Raw genomic sequence first — 22308 nt, forward strand, 5'->3', positions numbered from 1 at the left:
GTTGATCCTCCCAATCATTGCGATATAATTTGTACCCTGATATAGCACTGTCTCATTGGTTATCCTCCTTCCACCAAGTCTCTGGGATGCCAATTATGTCAATCTCATCATTTGCTGCTATACACTCTAACTCTCCCATCTTACTTCTTAGACTTCTGGCATTGGCATACAGACATTTCAAAGTGTGGTTTTTGCTTGTTTTAACAACCTGCTTTTCAGTTGTTTGGGATAATTCGGAAATCATTAGCTTTGGTGATTTTTTACATATAGGCATATGAACTATGTTTGCTTTTGATGGAACCTCTCTGTTGGGATGCCTTAACTCTCCTGTTTCATTAGTATCCTTCAAGGATACATTTCTCCGAACCATGCACTGCTGAGTGACTGTCAGCTTTCCCCCTTGTTCTAGTTTAAAAGCTGCTCTATCTCCTTTTTGAAAGTTAGTGCCAGCAGTTTGGTTCCACTCTGGTTAAGGTGGAGCCTGTCCTTTCGGAAAAGTCTCCCCTTTCCCCAAAAGTTTCCCCAGTTCCTTACAAAGCTGAATCCCTCTTCCCTGCACCATCGTCTCATCCACGCATTGAAACTCTGGAGCTCTGCCTGCCTCTGGGGACCTGCACGTGGAACAGGAAGCATTTCAGAGAATGCCACCCTGGAGGTTCTGGATTTCAGCTTCCTACCTAAAATCCTAAATTTGTCTTCCAGAACCTCTCTCCCACATTTTCCTATGTCGTTGGCGCCCACATGTACCACGACAGCCAGCTCCTCCCCAGCACTGTCTATAATCCTATCTAGGTGACGCGTGAGGTCTGCCACCTTCGCACCAGGCAGGCAAGTTACCAGGCGGTCCTCACGTTCACCAGCCACCCTGCTATCTACATTTCTAATAATTGACTGGGGGACGAGGAAACTCTTCCAGGCCTGGAACCATACCGGAACATGCTTCGTTTCTTCCACAGAGATGAATTACCGACCCTAGTCTCCCAGACCCTGAAGGCTCTGGGAGTTCCAGTCTCTGACCCTATGGCGGAACCAAAGAAGAACCTCATCCTGGTGTCTCTTCGTAAAGCCTCTTGCTATTTCCCAGTGCTGGAAGCCATCCAGGAGTTGATTTATCTGGAATGGGATGTCCCGGAGGCAAGCTTTAAAGGAGGTCAGGCCTTGGAGGACTTGTATCCTCTGCAGTCGAGGAATGATTCATTTCCCCCAAAGTGGATGCCATGGTCTGCGCCATCTCGAAGCGAACAACCATCCCTATTGAGGGTGGGGTGGCTTTGAAGGATGCTCACGTTAGGCAGTTAGAATCCATCCTTAAGCAAGCCTTCGACGCGGTAGGAATGACACTGCAGATCGCTTCCTGCTGTGCCCTGGTGGCTTTCTCCTGCATGCTCCTCTCGAGAGAGGCAGATAGCTCTGGGACGCACGCCAGAGAGGCGATTGAACCCGCCACAGCCTTCCTGGCAGATGCAAGCTCGGACCTAGTGCTTACCTCAGCCAGAGGAGTAGCCTCAGTGGCGGCGGCCAGGAGACAGCTATGATTGCGGAACTGGTCAGCGGATGCAACCTCTAAGGCAAACCTCACAAAGATGCCCTTTAAGGGATCCCTCCTATTCGGAAGCGAGTTGGAGAAGCTAGCCAATAAGTAGGGCGAATCTCCAGTGCCTCAACTACCGGAAGACAGGAAAAAGAGGTCTCAGCACCCCTCTCCCATGAAGGGTAGTGCCAGGGGCTCCCTGCGCTTTCAGCCTTACAGAAACCCATCGTTCCAGTCCCCTCGATCCTCGGGGAGGTCTCAGTCCTTTGGGAACCGGCAACCGAAAAGAGGGACAGGTTTGGGCTCAGGCTCGACCCGAGCTTCCCAATGAAGTTGGGCCGACCAGCTCATGGGAAGAGGAGATATGGGGTCGACTTTCCCTCGTCTACCAGCGGTGGGTGAAGATCATGTCGGACAAATGGGCACTGGACATCATATGAGACGGCTACGCTCTGGAATTTCGCATCATCCCTCTGGACAGGTTCATGATATCGCCTTGCTTCTCCCAGCTCAAGAAACTGGCAGTGGAATCCACAGTGATAAGGCTCCTCAGTCTGAGGGCTATAACTCCGGTACCTACACCCCAAGTAAATACGGGGCATTATTCCATCTATTTTTTGATGCCCAAGAAAGAGGATTCATTACAGCCCATTCTGGATCTCAAGAGCGTCAACTGCCATCTGCGGATATTGCACTTCCGCAAGGAAACTGTCCGCTCTGTTATAATGGCAGTGCAACCAGGAGAGTTTTTAACCTCCCTGGATCTCTCCGAAGCCTACCTTCATATTCCAGTCCATCAAGACCACCAGCGTTTTCTACGCTTTGCGGTACTGGGCCGCCATTATCAGTTCCGGGCGTTATCCTTTAGTCTGGCAACCGCCCCCAGAACATTCTCCAAAATTATGGTGGTCGTGGCGACAGCACTGAGGAAAGAAAGGATCCTGGTGCACCCCTACTTGGACAACTGGCTGATCTGGGCAAAGTCATTGGAAGAGAGCCTACAAGTGACCAGCAGGGTCAGGTCCCTCCTACAAGAACTCGGTTGGGTCGTGAACATGGACAAGAGCAGCCTTAAGCCCTCCCAGTTTTTTTTTGTTTTTTTTTTAAGAGTACCTGGGAACCCAATTCGACACCAAGCAGAGCAAGGTCTTCCTCCCTCCTCCTCCGAAGAGGAAACTGATGGACCAAGTATGCTGGTTGACGACCACAATGCGCCCTAAGGTGTGGGACTATCTTCTGGTCTTTGGCCTCATGGCATCATCACTGGAAGTAGTACCTTGGGCGAGGGCTTGCATGCGGCCTCTCCAACACTCCTTACTGTTACGCTGGAACCCACTGTCCCAAGACTGCTCGATTCACCTCCTCCTACCAACGGAGGTATGCTCTCGGCTCCAGTGGTGGCTACAGGAAATCCACCTAAGGGTGTAAGTCTATCCCCACCGAGCTGGATCGCCTCATGACAGACGCGAGCCTCCAAGGGTGGGGAGCTCACTATCAGGAGCTGACAGCCCAGGGTGTGAGGACCGCGGGATACTCCCGCGGACAGCCAAGATTCCCATGATTCTGCACTTCCTACAGGATGGTATGAAGAAGGGGTTGTCACTCAACTCCCTCAAGGTCTATGTAGTCGCACTGACCTGCTTCAGAGCCAAAGTGGACGGTATCCGACTATCAATTCATCCGGATTTGTCCCGCTTCCTGAAAGGGGTTAAACAACTCCAGCCATCCCTAAAGTGGCTGGTGCTCCTATGGAATCTCAATCTAGTATTAGACTTCCTAGCAGGGACTTCCTTCAGACCAACGCGAAGTCTGTCACTATGCCTTTTAACATTGAAAACGGTATTCTGGTAGCAATATGTTCAGCTCATCGCATCTCCGAACTACAGGCACTAACCTCTCGGGAACCATTCCTTAGGTTCACTCCTGGAACCATACGGCTGTGCACGGTCCCGTCCTTCCGACCAAAAGTGGTTTCCGAGTTCCGAGGCCATCTCCCTGTCATCGCCGGATGAATATAAGGACTCGGAAGACTCACGCCTTCTTCGCCACCTAAATGTCAGCAGACTCCTGATGCGATACCTGGAAAGATCGGAACTGGTTCTCAAAACGGATCACTTGTTCGTTCTTCACAGCGGGAAGAAGCAAGGAGAAGCGGCCTCGAGGGCGACCATAGCCCGCTGGATCAAAGAAGTAATCAAGGCAGCCTACACAGAGGCAGGAAAGTCCTTACCACTACAGGTTAAGGCTCATTCTACGAGGTGCTGTCGCCCACCAAGATCTGTCGGGCGGCAACATGGTCCTCCATGCACACCACCTCCAGGTTCTCCCGCCTGGATGTTCAGGCCCAGAAGACGCAGCCTTCGAGAGGGCAGTATTAAATGGGCCATGGGCAGCCTCCCGCCCTGTCCGGGAGTAGCTTTTGTACATCCCATTGGTCCTGAGTCCATCTGGCTACACGCTAGGAAATGGAGAAATTACTTAACTGATAATTTCGTTTTCCTTAGTGTAGACAGATGGACTCGGCTTCTCACCCACGGCTGCCCCAGAGAAGAAGAACCTTGGAAAGCGAACCTCGAGACTAAGCAAATACAGGTAAGCCACTGCCTACCCTTAGTTCAAGACACCCACAGTTTGTCCGGTGTCAGCGTTAATTGGTTGAGTGCACTGGAGGTCTCCAGTCTTGAAATCAGTTGAATCAAGTTTAATCAAGTTAATTAAGCAAAGATATATGCACAATGGCTTTTCGAAGAGAATACTGAAGAGCTGAGGTTACTGCAGGGGTATATCTAGAGTGACGTCAGCTTTGAAATCTGACTCCGTCTCCCATCTGCTAGCAGAAGAGCACAATACCCACTGGTCCTGAGTCTGTCTACACTAAGGAAAACAAAATTATCAGGTAAGTAATTTCTTCAATTTAAAACTAATCGGGAAAAAAGTTCTTTTTCACTCATCAGGAAACAGGATGCTGGGCTTGATGCTTGGTCTGACCCAGGATAGCAATTTCTTATGTTCTTCACCTTTTATTACGATATAATTTTAACCCTGGTATCACAGTGTCCCATTGTTTATCCTCCTTCCACTAGGTCTCTGAGATGACAATTATACCCCTCTCTTCATTCAGTATTATACGTTCTATCTCTCCCATCTTATTTTTAGACTTTTAGCATTTCTATACAGACATTTCAAAGTTTGTGTTTTGTTTGTATCAACAACCTGCTTATTTATGCAACATTTATGGATCACTATTCCATCGGTCATAGTGATTTACAAAGTAGGTTCATAATCGGTTCAATTAATAGAAAGTACAACACAATAAAAATCAGTAGCTAAAAATCAATAATATCACATAAAACCAAATAAAAACTAATAAAAATGACACATTTTGCCTTAAAATTAGTTATAGCACAAATCTAAAAACTTAATAAAAAATAATCAAAATTAATAATCCTGCTATTATCTTAGAAGGCTTGTTGATATAGCCACGCTTTCAGAATCTTTTTAAATACTTTGCTATCTGTAGATGTTCTGGCATGTTATTCTATGTAATAGATCCTTTGAGTGGCTATTAGTGGACATGGGTAATTTGGAATCTTTCTGCTTTGTCTGCTCTTAAAGGTACCTGCGCTATTTTAGCATTAGAACCTTTCTGGTGGGTTGCCCTAACTTCCGTTTTCTGTTATCCTTCAAACATTCATCATTCCAAACCATCAGGCGGATCCGGTGGAGCGCACTGTTAACCTGCATTTGGACATGCTAGCTTTACCCCTTATTCAATAAGGGGTAATAGCGTGTCGAAAACGCGTGTCCAACCCCCCCCCCCCCCCCCGAGACTAATAGCGCCCACAACATGCAAATGCATGTTGATGGTCGGGACCTCCGATATTAAGTCGGAGGTCCCGAAAGTTAAAAAAAAAAAAAAAAAAAAAATAAAAAAATTGGAAATCGGCCTGCGGCTCATGGGTTGAAGCTGGACGCTCATTTTTGCCGGTGTCTGGTTTCCGAACCCGTGGCTGTCAGCGGGCTCGAGAACAGACGCCAGCAAAAATGAGAGTCTGCTGTCAAACCCGCTGACAGCCGCTGCTCCTGTTCAAAAAGAGGCGCTAGGGATGCGCTAGCGTCCCTAGCGCCTCTTTTTACAGCCGGCTCTAATTTAAATATTTTAGTTTACTGAATCGTGCGCACAGGACACTGGCCCGCTCTCCCGCAAACTTTACTGTATCGGCCTGCATGTGCTTCTAAGTGACTGTTGGCTTTTCCCCATCTGGTTTAAAAGCTGCTCTATGTCCTTTTTAAAGGTTAATGCCAGCAGCCTAGTTCCACTCTGGTCCTCATTCTACCAGGGTCCAGTTTTCTTCCTGGGTAGTGATTGCTGTTGTGCCCGTTGACATTTGCAAGCAATGTTCTTTCTAAGGATTGGGTAGCTGTGTGCAAAAATTTTGTTTGTGAGCAAAAAAGTTTGGTTCAATTGCCCTGTGAGCACTACTTTCTTTGATGCAAAAAGCCTATCAGTTTTATTCTCACAGCAACCCAGTTCTTAGAAGGAACATTGGTAGCAGCACGCACACAAACTTTCTTACATACACTAACACACTTGCATATTCACTTTAATACTCTTTCTCGCATATACACGCTTATTCTCACGCACATGCACATACACATTCAAGCTCATTCCTTTCATTCACTCCTCAGACTCACGCACATGCTGTTAATCTGGTTTCTTAAATAAGCATTCTAGGCAGTCTTTTTTTAGAATTAAACAAAGTTTTTATTAGCAAGAGGAGTAAAGGAACAACTACAGAATCTTACTAAACATACATGCAAGATTCTGAAGGTCCTGGGATCAGATCTTTGCCAGCTGCCTGCAAAGTAGCAAACAAAAGATACTGCCAGTGATCATCTGCTTCAGTCACAACTTTATACCTTTTCCTGTCTTGAACACACCAGCATTTTTTCTTTGACCATATAAGGTATTTCCTCTGTCTTTCCTTGATGTGTATTACTTTCCTGTGTCCTGAGTACACATTCATCACAGTGCTTGATATCTATGTGTTAGGTGGCATATGCATTTCTTAACGAAGGAAGTCTCCTGATGATCAGAGTCTGTGGGTCAATACACAACCCGTCAGCATTTCCTCATTAGGAACAGAGAAACAATACACAACTTATTATTATTCCTCAATACACATTCAATTCTCCTCCTCTTCCACACACTCATTTTAGTAACTGCAAACCCTTCACTGCCAAACATTTTGAGAAGTAACCCAAACCCCTGCAAAAAAGATACCTAGAACCTTGCCTTACCATCCCAGCACTATTTCAGGACTCAAACAGCAGTGCCTTATCTATGACATGGCAGCAATGGAAACATTATACTATATCCTAGAACACTAATACACTACGTACTGGAGTTAACAGAACCAGCCGTACTGCTACAAAGCCCTATAGAAAAACTGCATGCCAGCAGAAATACTGCATCTCAGTTATATATGCAGAACACAAGACAGACCCCTACCTAATACAGAATAAGGGACTACAAATTAGAAACAGAAATATGCAGCCAAAAATAAAATGGAAAGCCTCAGAAACCAGACGCTGAACAGTGGAATACTGAAAAAAGAAAAAAAATACAAATATGTAATGCATATTCCCAAAGATAACATATGCTAATCACTAAAAATTGAATTTTTAGTGATTAGCATCTTATTTTTCTAGTTGGTTACTTGGTTAGTCCCAGGCTTTTTTCCAGATTCCCTTTCTCAGTCTTTTACCAATTCCTTTTACAGGGGATTTTTTTTTCTTGTTTCTTGTTTCTCCACCTGTCTTCTTCCCTTCCTCTTTCAAACATACACTCAGGCTCTCATTCTCACATGCTATCTCTCTTACACACACATTTGCTGTCACTCTCACATGCTCTCTCACACACAAGCTTCCACTCTTGACATGCTGACTCTCACATACAGGCTCTTGCATGTGCTCTCTTTCTCTCACATAGGCTCCCACTCACATGCTGTCTCTCACACACACAGCTCTCACTTACATATGCAGACTCTTTCATACCTTCACACTGGTTCTCACATGCTGTCTCATTCACTCAGGCTCTCATTCTGACATGCTGTCTCACACATACAGGCTCTCACTCACATATTCTCTCACACACACACATGCTTTCTCACACACATGCATGCACGCTCTCACATGCTGTCTCTCACATACAATCTCAACTTTCTCTCGCTAAAGGGCCTTAGTCTCCCTCTCCCCTCTGGGCCTCTCTTGAACCATGCAAGATGTTAGTGGCGGCCCTGCACGTAGGCTGCGGGTCCTTCTCTGTTTTGGGGTCTCTTCATGCCATGGTGAGCTGGGCTCCACCATGTCCTCAACAGTCTCTTCTTCTCTTCGGGTAGTGGTGGGATGGGCTCTACCACAGCCCTGCCGGTTTTCCTGTTGGGGGGGATGAAAGTTCTGCGTGACCACGAGAAAAGTTGTGTGCAGCCTGGCATGTATGCAGAGGGAACAGTGCTTGCAAGGCAGCTGCTTGGTCCTCCTTATGTTCTTTTGTAAAGCATTACAAATTGAATGCTCTCACTAAGGAGGGTGCCGCTTATGGAGCTGGGGTTGTCAAGAAGGCTTTTACTTCCTCCCTACCTAAGTAGTTGGACTTGGGTACTTCCCACCTGTTGAGATTGAAATAGACTGTTGTAGCACGATGAATGAAAGAAGTTTTTACCTGTCTGTTTTTTCTTTCCATGAATCCTGCTACACCAGTCCAGGATGCTCTCAGGAAGTGGGCACTTACGTAGTGCATGTATATGTTTCAGAAAAGCAGGTCTGCTTTTTGGCTTCTGTCCTATTCTTCTGCCTATTTTTTTTTTTTTGGTACATCCACTATTTTCTCTCCAAACATAGTAAGGTTTGTTCTCAATTTGAATATTGTTTTCAGTGCTTTGACATAGGAATACTGGATTTTTCTAAGTGCTGCACCATCTATACATAGAGGTAATGATGTTATGAAGGAAATTGATGTGCTCTGCCTCCATCTGCTGGTAGGGGAACATAATCCACCTGATGGGTCTGAACTGTACTGGTGTAGCAGGATTAATGAAAATTAATGAGTAAATATTTCTCCATCAATTTATTGTATAAAAACGGATGCTTGTAACCATTTGCTGTCTATTTTTACCTGTCTCTTTACAGCTGCTTCAGTTGTGGGAAAAGAATGGCTACTTTGATGAGCCCATTATTCAGCAATTACAGAGCCCTGCCCTCGGGCTGGGACAGTACCAGGTGAGTTCTGGGTACTATTTAAATGTTTCCTTAGCATTCGGGTAGGTCAAACCCAATGAGTGGGTTATGCACCTCTGCCAGCAAATGGAGACTGAGCAAAAGCTGATGTCATGGCCATATAGTCCAGTCCCGACATGAGCTTGCCACTATTCTCCATCTCCAGCATATGGTGGACATGCGTTTCCCTTTGGGGGATTGCCTGTGGGTAAAAAAGAAAATAAGATAAGAAGAAAGAAGTTGGAAAGGAGATATCGGAAAGACGAGTTGTCTATGTAGCACTGTTTGCCTCCTGAGGTGATAGTGTGCAGACCCTCCCTCAGTAGAAAGCCTTCAGCCTGGTAGCCTTGACTGGCATGGAGCTAAATTCCAATTAGCAGTTGCAGGCCGAGAGAGGCTTTAGCCTTTTCCTCTTGTAACCAGAACTCCTTCCTGCTCTCAGCCAGAGAGGGCCAAGCTCAGATAAAAAAAAAAATAAAAAAAAAAAAATATTTTTTTTTAAGTAAAAAAAAAAAAAGGACAGCGAAAGGAAGACAGCAGGAGAAGGGTCCATTTCTTCGGCATTTGGCTGTCCTGCTTGAACGAAAAAAAAACTGAATTAATCCAGAATCCCATCAAAATTAGAAACGATCAGATAGTGGAACTAACCGAAAAAACTCGAAACCTAGGAGTAATAATTGACAGTGAAATCAACCTCAAACAACATATATCATTGAAAGTCAGAGAGGGGTACGCAAAACTAATGGTCCTTAGAAGGCTAAAACCACTACTGACCCTAGCACACTTTCGAACTGTTCTTCAAGCACTTATTTTCGCTAGCACAGACTATTGTAACACACTCTTCCTTGGATTACCACAATCAACACTAAGACCACTCCAAATCTTACAGAACTCTGCAGCCAGAATTCTGACTGGAAAAAGTAGAAGGGACCACATCACTCAAACTCTTGCGGAATTACACTGGCTGCCAATCAAACAAAGAGCACAATTTAAAACGCTTTGCACAGTCCACAAGCTAATCAATGAAGAAAATACAGATTGGTTAAACACTGCATTAAGACTACATATTCCCCAAAGGAATCTCAGATCAGCAAATAAAGCCTTACTAACCATACCCTCTGTAAAGACAGCTAAACTGACACAAGTAAGGGAAAGAGCATTATCATTAGCCGGCCCTATATTATGGAACTCAATGCCACCCGAAATAAGATTAATGAGAGACCATAAACTCTTCAAAAAAAGCCTAAAAAGATGGCTTTTCAAAAAAGCTTTTCAAAATGAGAATGGGGAATAGGTAGTACTAAAAACTAGAAAAGGACTTATACATAGGCAAAAGTCACCAGATAACATATATGCATTCTTTACCTTTATTTTTATCACACTTAAGTTTTAAGTTAAAGAATTACAGTATATCGCATATATGGTTAGCCCATAAAGGGAATTTCAATACACACTACATATAGCTTATAATATTTTGAATCATGTATCTGAACAACTTCGGCACACTCTGTTTAAAGTAAAATCTATTTCAAATTTATTCATGTGCCTATTTGTAAACCGTTGTGATGGTATATCACTAAACGACGGTATAGAAAAGGTTTTAAATAAATAAATAAATGTCTATAGGGAGTGCTGTGAAGTGAGATAGAGTACAGGCTTGGTGGGTTGAGCAGCTGTTTGGCTAGGCCCTGCTCCTAGGCTTCTCTTATTTTGGCGACTGGTAGACCACAGGATGGTTTTGTGTGTTTTTTGCTGCATGCTGTCTACACATGCTTGCGTGTCTATGTGGGCGTCCGTTCTCGTCTGGGTGTCCAGTTTGGGCATTCTTCCTTCTGGTTGCATATCTTGTGTGTCCAGTTTAGGTGTCTGTACTGGGCATTTAGTTGGACGAGCGGTCTAGGCTTGTAGGTTTAGACGCACATTTTTTTGTGCATCCATTTTAGGTGCACTTATATGCATGATTAAGCTAGGTGCGAGCTTTCATCAGTCTGCATGGCGCCCATGGTGAAGAAACCTAAGCATCTATCTGTGCTGCATGCACATCAGGGCCATTCAGCCAGAGCTTTCTTTAAGCCCGTGTCAGCGCTGCTTGGATGTGCGGCGAGATTTGCTGCCTCCTGATTTTGCTGATGGTCAATCTCCTCAGTCTGAGCGACCAAGGGAGACACGGCAGGGGTGTCCCCTCCCTTGATTGATCCACGGATCGAGTCCTTAGGGGTCCCTGACTCATAGGATGTCAGGTTTGGGCCAGTGGAGCCTGGAATGGACCCATCCTCCTTTTCCTGGGTAGAATTCTTCCAGGGATTGCAGACATTCCTACAGGGCTGGTCTTCGGAAGCGGAAGTGCCTACTAAGGTAGCGTTGTGTGCTCCGAGTGCTCCTCCGCTTGTCTCCACGGTCAAACGCCGGGGTGCAGTGCAGTCTGAAAAAGTTTGCATGCAGGTGGATCAGGATGATACTGATGATGATGGGTGTGCCTCTCCTGGTGAGGAAGGGGGACATTTCTCCAGGTTTGGAGCCTTATAGAACTCTTCTCCTCTTCTTTCAGAGAGATGAGTTACTGGGTTTGATATCTCAGACCCTGAAGACCCTCAGAGTGGCTGGACCTGACTCCTTGGGGATGCAGATGAAGGATCCTATTTTAGTCACTTTTCCCAAGGCTTCTTGTTTCTTTCCCCTCTTAGATGCCATCCAGGAGTTGACTGATCTGGAACGGAGTGCGCCAGAGGCATCTTTTAAAGGGAGAAGCATCTTGGCAGATTTATACCTCTTGGATATGTAGGTCAGAGAGAATTGTGTTTCCCTAGGGTGGATGCTTTAGTGTGTTCTGTCACGAAACATACCACAATCCCGGTAGAGGGAGGTTTGGCTTGGAAGGATGCTCAGTATACGAGGATTGAGGCTGTCCTGAAGTAAGCCTTTGAGGCAGTGACAATGAACTTGTAAATTGCTTCTTGTTGCTCCTTGGTAGCTCGGGTTACCTTGCATCTTTGTCGAGAATCGTATGGTGCTGAGTCTGATTTTCAAGCTATGGTAGAACCAGGGGCTGCCTTCTTTGTGATGTGGGCTGTGACTTGTAGATACAGCCACCAGAGGAAGTGCTTCTGTTATTGCGGCCAAGCTGTAGCTGTGGATGTGCAACTGATCTGCAGATACTATTTCAAAGTCCAACCTTACTAAGCTGCCTATCAAAGTCTCGCTTTTATTTGGCAGTGAATTGGAAAAAATGGCAAGTAAATGTGGGGAGACCCGTGTCCCTCATTTTCCAGAGGACAAGAAACCCATTGCTGGATCTTTTTGGGCGACTAGCTGCTCCTGAGAATACTAGCATTTTCAGCCTTATATGGGAGGTTCCTCCCAGAGATCCTGTCCACAGGTCATTTGGCCCCTGAGGTCCTCGCAAGAATACAGGCTCCGGAGGTGGAGCTCTTTGGTTTTCCCAGTGAAGGTTTGTGGGCTCACTTGGTGGTGCAGGAGATAGGTGGCCACCTATCCCGGTTTTAACACAGGTTGGTCCAGATTATTTTGGATCAAAGTAATTCGGAACTGGTATTCTCTAGAATTTCTTAGCATTCACCAAGCAACTCCCCTCAGAAGAGGGTAGAAGTGGAAGTGATAATACGACTCATGAATCTCAAAGCGGTGATTCCCATTCCTGAATTGCAGTGAAATACAGGCAGGTATTCCATTTATTTTGTCGTGCCCAAGAAGGAAGGGTTGTTTCGGCCCATACTGGATCTCAAGGATGTCGGCTGTCATTTACGAGTCACACATTTCAGGATGGAAATGGTGCACTCTGTCATAATGGCTGTCCAAGCAGCGGAGTACTTCTGGATCTGATGGAGATGTATCTGCATATTCCCATCCGGCAGAAACATCAGCTGTTCCTCCGATTTGCTATCCTGGATCGTCATTACCAGTTTCAGGCCTTGCTTTTTGGACTAGCCATGGCGCCCAGAATCTTTTCCAAGGTCATGATGGTGGTGGTGCTGGTAGTGGCGGCTCTTCGCAAGGAGGGCATTCTAGTTCACCCCATTCGAGCCAAGACAGGCTTTGTGCTTTCCACAGGGTGGTTTCCTTGCTACAGAAATTAAGTTGGGTGGTGAATCTGACCAAGAGCAATTTGCAGCCATCTCAGACTCTGGAGTATCTCTGGGTTTGATTTGATACAAGGCAGGGCAGAGTGTTTCTGCCAGAATCTTAGATCCACATGTTGATGCTGTGAGTTAGATCCCTGAGGAACTCCATTTGTCCAACCGGGTGGTCTTATCTATAGGTCCTGGGCATGATGGCTGCCGCATTAGAAGTGGCTCCCTCTGTGAGGGCACATATGCGCCCTCTTCAATGGGCTATGCGGTGAGGCTGCTTCTGTTAGAGGTGAGATCCCAGTTGGATATGTGGACCATCTCAGGAAGGGAATTTCCCTGACACCATTGGATTAGTTGGTACTCATGACAGATGTGAGCCTCCCAGGTTGGGGGGAGTCACTATCAGGAGTTTGAGGTGTAAGGGCGCTGGAATGCAGCAGAGCAACAGTGGAACATCAACACATTGGAGGCACAAGTGGGGCATGCCTGCGGTTCGCCGCGTGGCTAGAGGCTTTGTGGTCCGGACAATGTCCGATAGTGCGACATCAGTGGCTTACATCAATTGCAAGGTGGAACCAAGTCTGCAGGTGTCAGAGGAGATAGATGCACTTATAGTGTGGGTGAAGCAGCATCTCTTAAGCAGATCCATCCAGCTCTCTCATTGCAAGAAAGGTCAATATCAGAGCTGATTTTACCTCAGCAGGAGAAACCTGGACCCAGAATAATGGGAGCTGGCCTTTCTGCTCCTGGTGATCTGCTGGGGCCTACTGGATCTAGACCTCTTGGCAACCTTCAACAACGCGAAAGCTCCACACTTCTTTAATCGCAGGCAGGACTTAAAAGTGATGGACATCAACGCTCTTGTTCAGGAGTAGCCACGTGGTCCCTTCTCTATGCGTTTCTGGCCTCTGATGGTTGGTTGGTCCAGAAGATTGCAAGTCAAGCCAACACTGTCTTTTTAGTGGCTCCAGATTGGGCTTGAAGGCCGTGGTATGATGATCTCCAGAGATGTCTGGTGGGCAGTCCCCTAAGGCTACCATGTTGGACGGATCACCATTCTGCACGAGGATCCAGGTTGATTCTGTCTTATGGTTTGGCCATTGAAGAGGCTCAGTTATTGAAGCAGGGTTTTTCACCTGCAGTAATTTCCACTCTTCTTCGGGCCCGGAAATTTTCTGTCTCTCTAGACTATGTTAGTTTGGAGGGTCTTTGAGACCTAGTGTTCTTAGCAAGGTACTCAACTGCTCAAGGTGGGTAGTCCGTTGATTTTGGAATTTTTACAAGACTGCTTGCTTAATGGACCAGCCTTCTGCTTTGGTTCATTCCACGCGTAGGGATTGACCTACCCGAGCACTAAGGAAGGAGAAATTACTACTTACTTGATAATTTCTTTTCCTTTAGTGAAAGGTTGGTCAATCCCAGACCTGCCCTCAGCTACTGATGTTTGAATTTGTGGTTAGCTTTTCTTAGGGCGACTTATGCAGAGTGTGATTCCTGCACTTCGTTGACAATGGGTAAGTGCCTTCTCTCTAGCCCTTGGTTTGCTAGATATATTCCTTTTGGCAGAGCTCAGTGTTTGTTGGTTGAGAAACATGAATGGCTGCCTGTTGCTGATAATGTTCAAATATAATCAGTTTTGACCACAGTTTAGCTTTTCCAGAGAATACTGGCAGGCTGATTTTGGGGTGGGATTATATAGCTGTGATGTCAGCTTTTGCTCTGTTTCCGTCTGCTGGCAGAGGTTCATAACCCACTCGTTGGGATTGACCCATCCTTCACTAAAGGAAAGAAAATTATCAGGTAAGTAGTAATTTCTCCTTTTCTCAGCTTTTTTTTTAACAAAGTAATGGATTATTATTTCTCAGTCTCTGTGAAAATCAGTTCCCTGTACGTACCAGGATCAGTCCAGACTCCTGGGTTTTGCTTCCCATCTAGCAGATGGAGAAAGAGAAGTTTTAACAAGCTCTGCCCTATATCCTAAGGTGCCACCTACAGCCTGTCAGTATTTCTCTGTCTCTAGCAGATGGTGGAGGTTCAAAATCCTAGTCTGGTCTGTTACTTTAAAAAAAAAAAAAAAAAGGAATTGGGAGTTTTGTGTCTGTTCCTTTAATTCCTAATTAGGTTAAAAAAAAAAAAAAAAAAAAGGTCAGAGACAGGAGACTGCGTTGTAAGGTCCTGAGGGGAGCATGGTGTTCAGAGGCAGCTGCTTTTAAGGGTTGAGGACCCTGTAAGTAAAGTTAAGCAGCCTGGGGTGATACCGGGAAGCCTGGCTCGCTCACTCACCCCAGCAGGGCCAGAACCATGGACAGTGGCGGGCAAGTCTTCCTTCTTAAAAAAAAATGTGTTTAATCGGCGCTCAGACTCTCCTTCTCTTTCCGGCTCAGGCCGGTTAAATGTGCCGTCCTTTGTCTACTTTTTCGCTGCGTTTTTTGGTCTTGCTGCTGCAATCATTGTGCCGATCGGGATGCCCCGGGGCTCGGCCTGCCACGTGTGCGTGCACCTTTCGATGGAGGGCCTGTGCACAGATTGTCTCCCCAGAGGAGAAGGACCCTCCGTTTTTCCCCGGGGGGGTTAGATTTGCATGCCTCTGTCCCCGACATGGCTGCTGGACGTCCCAGAACTACTCCATTCACCTCCATCTACCAGCAGAGTTCCGGACCCAGCTCCAATGATTGCTACAGGAAGGCCATCTGAGCAAGGGAGTAAAACTAGCCCCATTGAACTGGATCTTGCTCACCACGGATGCGAGCCTGCGAGGGTGGGGAGCCCACTGTCAGGAACTGACGGCCCAGGGACAATGGGACAAGGAAGAGGCGGGATGGAACATAATCCAACTGGAAACCCGAGCAGTCAGACTAGCCTTTCTACGATTCAGCCACAGACTCTGGGGCAAGTCTGTCAGTCATGTTGGACAATGCCACAACAGTTGCCTACAACTACTGCCAGGGAGGAACCAGAAGCCAACAGGTGTCCCTGGAGATAGACCCCCCTCTCGGCATGGGCAGAAATAAACCTGCAAGGGATCTCAGCCTCCCGCATCACGGGAAAAGACAACGTCTCTGCGGACTACCTCAGCAGAGAGCCTAGACCCAGGGGAATGGATGCTGTCGACCACGGCCTTCCAGTTGATAGTAAACCGCTGGGGAACCCCAGCCATGAATCTACTGTCTACCTGGTCCAACGCCCAAGTTCCCAAATTCTTAAGCCGCAGACAAGAACCGCAATCCTAGGGAATCGATGCCCTCGTCCAGACCTGGCCACAGGAAGACTTGCCCATGGCCACTACTGGGCAGGATCATCCGCAAGATAGAACACCACAGGGGACTAGTACTTCTAGTGGCCCCGGACTGGCCAAGAAGGCCATGGTACGCAGACTTGCGAAGACTCCTTGTGGGGAACCCTCTGTGCCTAACTCCACACAGGGACCTTCTCCAGCAAGGTCCGATCCAACTCTCTTCTCTCTTACGTTCTGGCCCTTGAGAGGACTTGCCTGAAGAAAAGCGTTTACTCTAAGGCAGTAATTGACACCTAGCTTCGGGCACGCAAGTTCTCCTCATCACTAGCTTACATATGAACATGGAGAGTATTCGAAGCCTGGTGTGAGGACCGCAAGATCCTTCCACAGACAGTCAAAATTACCATGATCCTGGAATTTCTGCAGGATGGCTTGAAGAAGGGGTCATCTCTCAACTCCCTCAAGGTTCAGGTGGCCGCGCTGGCCTGCTTCAGAGCCAAAGTGTACGGCATCAGTCTATCAACCCATCCAGATGTTTGCCGTTCCTGAGAGAGGTCAAACAAAATCTGACCACCATTAAAGTGGCTGGTGCCCCTATGGAATCTCAATCTAGTACTAGACTACCTAGCGAGAACTTCCTTCAGACCAACACGCGGCCTATCACTATGGCTCCTGACCTTGAAGACTGCATTCATAGTGGCAATATGTTCAGCCCATCGCATCTCCGAGCTTCAAGCGCTATCCTGTCGGGAACTGTTCCTCAGATTCATACCGGGAACCATACAGCTATGCACTGTCCCCTCCTTTCTACCGAAAGTGGTTTCTCAGTTTCATCTAAACCAAACCATCTCGCTGCCATCTCCAGACGAACATAAGGACTCGGAAGACTCACGCCTTCTTCGCCATCTAAACAGCAGATTTCTAGTCCGATACCTGGAAAGATCAGAATCTGTGTGAAAGACGGACCACCTATTCGTCCTTCACAGCAGGAAGAAACAGGGGGAAGCGGCTTCGCGAGCAACCATAGCCTGCTGGATGAAAGAAGTAATCAAGGCTGCCTACGTAGAGGCAGGGAAGTCCCCACCTCTTCAAGTCAAGGCCCATTCTACAAGGGCCCAGGCAGTATCCTGGGTGGACACCAAGATGCTGTCGCCCGCCGAGATCTGTCGGGCGGCAACGTGGTCCTCCATGTACATCTTCTCCAGGATCTACCGCCTGGATGTCCAGGCTCGGGAGGAGACAACCTTTGCAAGAGCAGTGCTAAGTGTGCCAAGGGCAGCCTCCCGCCCTGTTTGGGAGTAGCTTTTGTACATACCATTGGTCCTGAGTCCATCCGTCTACACTAAGGAAAACGAAATTATCAGGTAAGTAATTTCTCCAATTATCTTGAATGGATCAAGCTTAAAAAAAAGAAAGAGAAAATTAATAGTTTCTTTGTCAGTGAATTTGGAACTTGCATTGAGAACTTGCATTAGGTTTTCAAGGTCTCAGGGTAACTGGTAAGTCCTGGGACACACTTGACAGATTTCCTGGCTTGCAGGGGTGTAAGTTGGTGGTCCTGCCTCTCCCCCTGCACAACGACCTACTGCTCTGAGAGGCCGCATTCCTCGGGGCAGTACTAGCAGAGAAGCGACATTCCTCTGTTTGTTTCCAAAAAATGTTTAAAAAAAAACTAAAAGCAAGGTCGTTGTTTCTTTATGAGCGGAGGTTTACAGTAGCTCTTACCCGCTCCTGCCAGGCTCCGGGGGTGTTTTCTGTAGGCTTCTTGACTTCTTTCCTTCCCCCATGCTGCGATCTTCGCGATGTTCAACGTGTGGGGAGCCCGGGACGCGGCTCTCCCGCTAGGACATTGGCAAGAGGTGCCTCCCCAGCAGGGAGGGTTCCTCGAGGGCAGCCGAACGACTTAACTCGCGCTCTCAGGCACGCCTTCTATCTGGAGGGTCGGTCCTGTTCCCGTCGGGCGCGGGAATGGCGGCCATTTTGATTTCAGATTCGGCTGCTGCAACGCAGCCAAATGGTGATGCAGACGCAGGCCTTTCTCCCTCCCTACCCTTTTTGACTCTGGTTAACCCTCCAGCTTCTGGAGCAGATTCGGGAGACAATCCAGTCAATCCTCCTCCTGGGCCTAATCCCTCCCAACCTTTTTCAACTGATTTCGTGCTGTTATTGCACAAGGTTTACTTGGCCAGTATTAATCAGCAAGAGGTTTCAGCTTTAGGCCCCCTTCCCCCTAAAGTGATCAGGTTGGCTGATACTTAGGATGCTGCAGGGGTGTCTCAAGGGTCCTCACGGGTTCAGGTGGTTCCCAATCCTGTACTTCCTGGACCTTCTCCTACTGATCCTCCTGCACCTACCTTGCCTGATCAGGACCAAGATGATCTTGTTTCTTACATGCAGGTGGAAGGGGATGATCCCAGGGTCTTACGTCTCTTTCAGAGAGATGAGTTTGACCCTCTCATTCCCCATGTCCTAGCGGAATTAGATATTGATGCGCTGCAGGATCCATCAGGCACCAGTGCAGGGACCACGAAGGGGGATACCGTCCTTGCAGGGCTGCATCCACCAGCAAAAACTTTTCCTTTTCACCCTATGCTGCTCCATTTATTGTCCAGAGAATGGGATTCTCCGGAAGCTAGTCAGTGGGTAGGAAGGATTATGGACAAGCTCTACCCTCTCCCTGAGGAGTATATAGAGCTCTTCAAGGTACCCAAGGTGGATGCGTCGGTGTTGGCGGGCACGAAGAGAACTACCATTCCGGTGACAGGAGGAGCCGCCCTGCGGGACAAACAGGACCATAAGCTGGAAGTATACCTCAAGAGAATTTTTGAGGTGTCAGCCTTGGGAGTCAGAGCTGCGGTATGTAGCTCCCTCATGTAGCGAGCAGGTCTTAGATGGGTTCAGCAGCTGCTCAGTACTCAAGAACTACCGTCGGGGGAAGCTCATGGTTATGGTGCGGATGCTCTCTATGTTCTCCGGGTGCTGGCCAGATCTGTGGTATCAGCGGTCTCTGCTCAGATGCCTCCTCTGGCTCCGTAACTGGTCGGCTGACTCTTCGTCCAAGACTCAGCTGGGATCTCTCCCCTTTAAGGGCAAGTTATTGTTTGGTGAGGATCTAGAGCAGATCATCAAATCCCTGGGGGAGAACACAGTACACAAACTTCCAGAAGACCATCCGAGGACCTGTAGGGCATTCAGTTCTGCTGGGAACCGATTCCGGGGCCAGGGTAATTTCCGTCAGTCAAGACCTGTTTCGCAGAAGCCATCTTTGTCAAGATCGCAGTCCTGGTCCCATTCCTTTCATGGACGTAGACCCTCTCGGGATGGATTGTCCCAAGGCTCCACTTCCAAATCAACACAATGAAGGGTCACCGGCCCACTCCTCGACTCCCAGAATAGGGGGGGGGGGGTCATCTCTCACTGTTCTGCGAGGAGTGGGTCAAAATTACCTCAGACCATTGGGTTCTGGATATTCTACCACACGGTTACGCTTTAGAATTTGCTCAGCCCCTAAGAGACAGGTTCCTCTTCTCCCCCTGCGGTCTGGTGATGAAGCAATATATAGTGCATCAGACCCTCAGCAGGCTTCAGGACCTGGGGGCTTCCTCCCGGTGCCCCCGAAGGAACAAGGGTTAGGCCACTATTCCATCTACTTCGTAGTTCCCAAAAAGGAAAATTCAATCCGTCCGATTTTGGATCTCAAAATAGTCAACAAGGCCCTCAAGGTCTCACACTTCAGAATGGAAATGTTGCGCTCCGTTATAGTGGCGGTACACTGTGGAGAATTCCTGGCATCTTTAGACTTTACGGAGGCTTATCTTCACATCCCCCATCCACAGGGATCATCAGCGATTTCTTCGTTTCAAGATTCTCGGACGACATTTTCAGTTTCGAGCCCTACCTTTTGGTCTGGCAACCGCTCCTCGCATCTTCACCAAGGTGATGGTGGTGGTGGTGGCGGCGGCAGCCCTACGGAAGGAGGGAATCCTGGTCCATCCCTATCTAGATGACTGGCTCATTCGGGCGAAGTCCCTGGATCTTTGCAGACTGGCAGTCGACAGAGTGTTACACCTCCTAAGCTCTCTTGGATGGGTGGTCAATTTTGCCAAAAGCAGCCTCGCTCCCTCTCAGACGCTTGATTTCTTAGGAGCACGCTTCGATACCAGAGTGGGCAAGGTTTTCCTTAGTCAGGAACGCGCACTAACTCTCATTTCTCAGGTACAGCAGCTCCGTTGCCTTCCACTTCCCACAGCAAGGGATTATCTCCAGGTCCTGGGCTCGATGGCATCAACTATAGATTTAGTACCCTGGGCTTTTGCACATACGTGACCTTTACAGAGAGTGTTATTCTCCCATTGGAAGCCAGTGTCGCAGGAGTTTCAAACTCTCTTGCCTCTATCGGAAGTTGCTAGGGGCAACCTGGACTGGTGGCTCAGTCTGGATCACTTGCTACAGGAAGTAGAATTGGCGATACCACAGTGGATAATCATTACCACGGATGCCAGTCTCTCCGGCTGGGGGGCTGTATGCCAAACTCAATTGGCTCAGGGGCAATGGATGCCAGAGCAAGCAAGACGGCCGATCAATCACCTGGAAAGCAGAGCGGTTCATCTCGCTCTGAAATGTTTTCGCCCCCTGGTTCATCGACCACAATAGCATACATCAATCATCAAGGAGGAACGAAGAGTGATAAGAACATAAGAAGAACTTAACATGCCATGCTGGGTCAGACCAAGGGTCCATCAAGCCCAGCATCCTGTTTCCAACAGTGGCCAATCCAGGCCATAAGAACCTGGCAAGTACCCAAAAACTAAGTCTATTCCATGTTACTGTTGCTAGTAATAGCAGGGGCTATTTTCTTTTTTTTTTTTTTTTTTAAATTGTATTTATTGAGTTTCAACAGGAGCATATCACATCGGATATCAACATACATAAAGATAAGACTCTTATTGTAGAACACATAACAGAGATCAAACATCAAATGTTATCAGAACTATGCAGTACAAAATACCTCATACCAGAAGAATAGTACAATAAAGCAGTAACAGTAACACAGGCATGACCCCGAAACCTTTAAATAAAACAAAGGGTGGAGTCGAATATCCTGATTTCAACCCCTTCCCCCCATCCCCTTCCCTCCTCCTACCCCCCCCCCCCTCCCGAGCATAGTGTATCAGCCATCAAACAAGACTAAAAAATAACAGCACTGTAATAAAAATCTAAGACTTATATACCATTACACCAACATGGAAGCAGGAACATGGAAACATGGAAAGATGGAAAGATCGGTGAGCAAGAAACTACTCCAGGACGTAACCGTGTACAAATTGGTGCAAGATCATTCAGGACATGGAAAGATCTGGGAAGACTGTAATAGCAAAGTAGTAGTAGAAAATGGTCCCCATGGGCCGCGTGCATCACTCCAAACCCTCTCAGGCTGGACCATACAGGGGCATGGCAACACAGGGCAATGCATGATGTAATATATCTGTAATGCAGTTAAGGATGAGATAATGGCCTGTACAGTGGCTAATCACCTCTAGACTGCAGATGGGTGTGACTAGAGGGTGATGGTTGCAGATAAGTCAAAAACGGGGTCCAAATTCCCTCATCCTGCTTGTTAACTTTAATATTCTGGTGATGTAAAAAATACATCTCGTGTGTGCATAGCGTCAACAGTTGTTGAAACCATTGGTCTAAAGATGGCCCCTCCTTGTCTAGCCATTTAATTAAAATTGCTTTTTTACCAATCACTGCGGCTTTCAGAAGGAACCGCCGCAAGCAAGGGTCATCCTTTGGCAGGGCTAACGATAAATCAAAACCAAACAACCAGAGACAAGGGTCCATGGGTAAGGGGCACTGCCAGAGCTTGGCGCAAAACTTTAACACCTCTCCCCAGAAGGCCTGAATAGAGGGACAATCCCAAAAAACATGATAGTAAGAGCCCGGGGATTGTCCACATTTACGGCAAAGGGAGGATTCCGTAAGGCCCGATCGGAATGCTTGCTCCGGGGAGACATACCCCTGCCACAAAAATTTAAATTGAGTTTCACGTAAATTTTCATTAACAGACACGAGCGAAATTTCGGAAAATGTCTTTACAAAATCTGGATATGATAGAATAAACAACGGCCAAGCACACCATTTATCAAATATAGCTTTCAAGGTCATATGTCGGT

At 47.2% G+C, this 22308-nt stretch overlaps 1 protein-coding gene across 1 annotated transcript in view; it reads left to right on the forward strand.

Moving 5' to 3' along the window:
• The window catches only part of CHERP (calcium homeostasis endoplasmic reticulum protein), a 230184-nt gene that overhangs the window by 52399 nt on the left and 155477 nt on the right, over positions 1–22308 (forward strand). The window contains 1 exon segment of the mRNA XM_029614207.1: positions 8723–8812. Coding sequence (XP_029470067.1) covers positions 8723–8812 — 90 coding nt within the window.

This window comes from Rhinatrema bivittatum, chromosome 8 (assembly GCF_901001135.1).
Source record: "Rhinatrema bivittatum chromosome 8, aRhiBiv1.1, whole genome shotgun sequence".
Classification (NCBI taxonomy): domain Eukaryota; kingdom Metazoa; phylum Chordata; class Amphibia; order Gymnophiona; family Rhinatrematidae; genus Rhinatrema; species Rhinatrema bivittatum.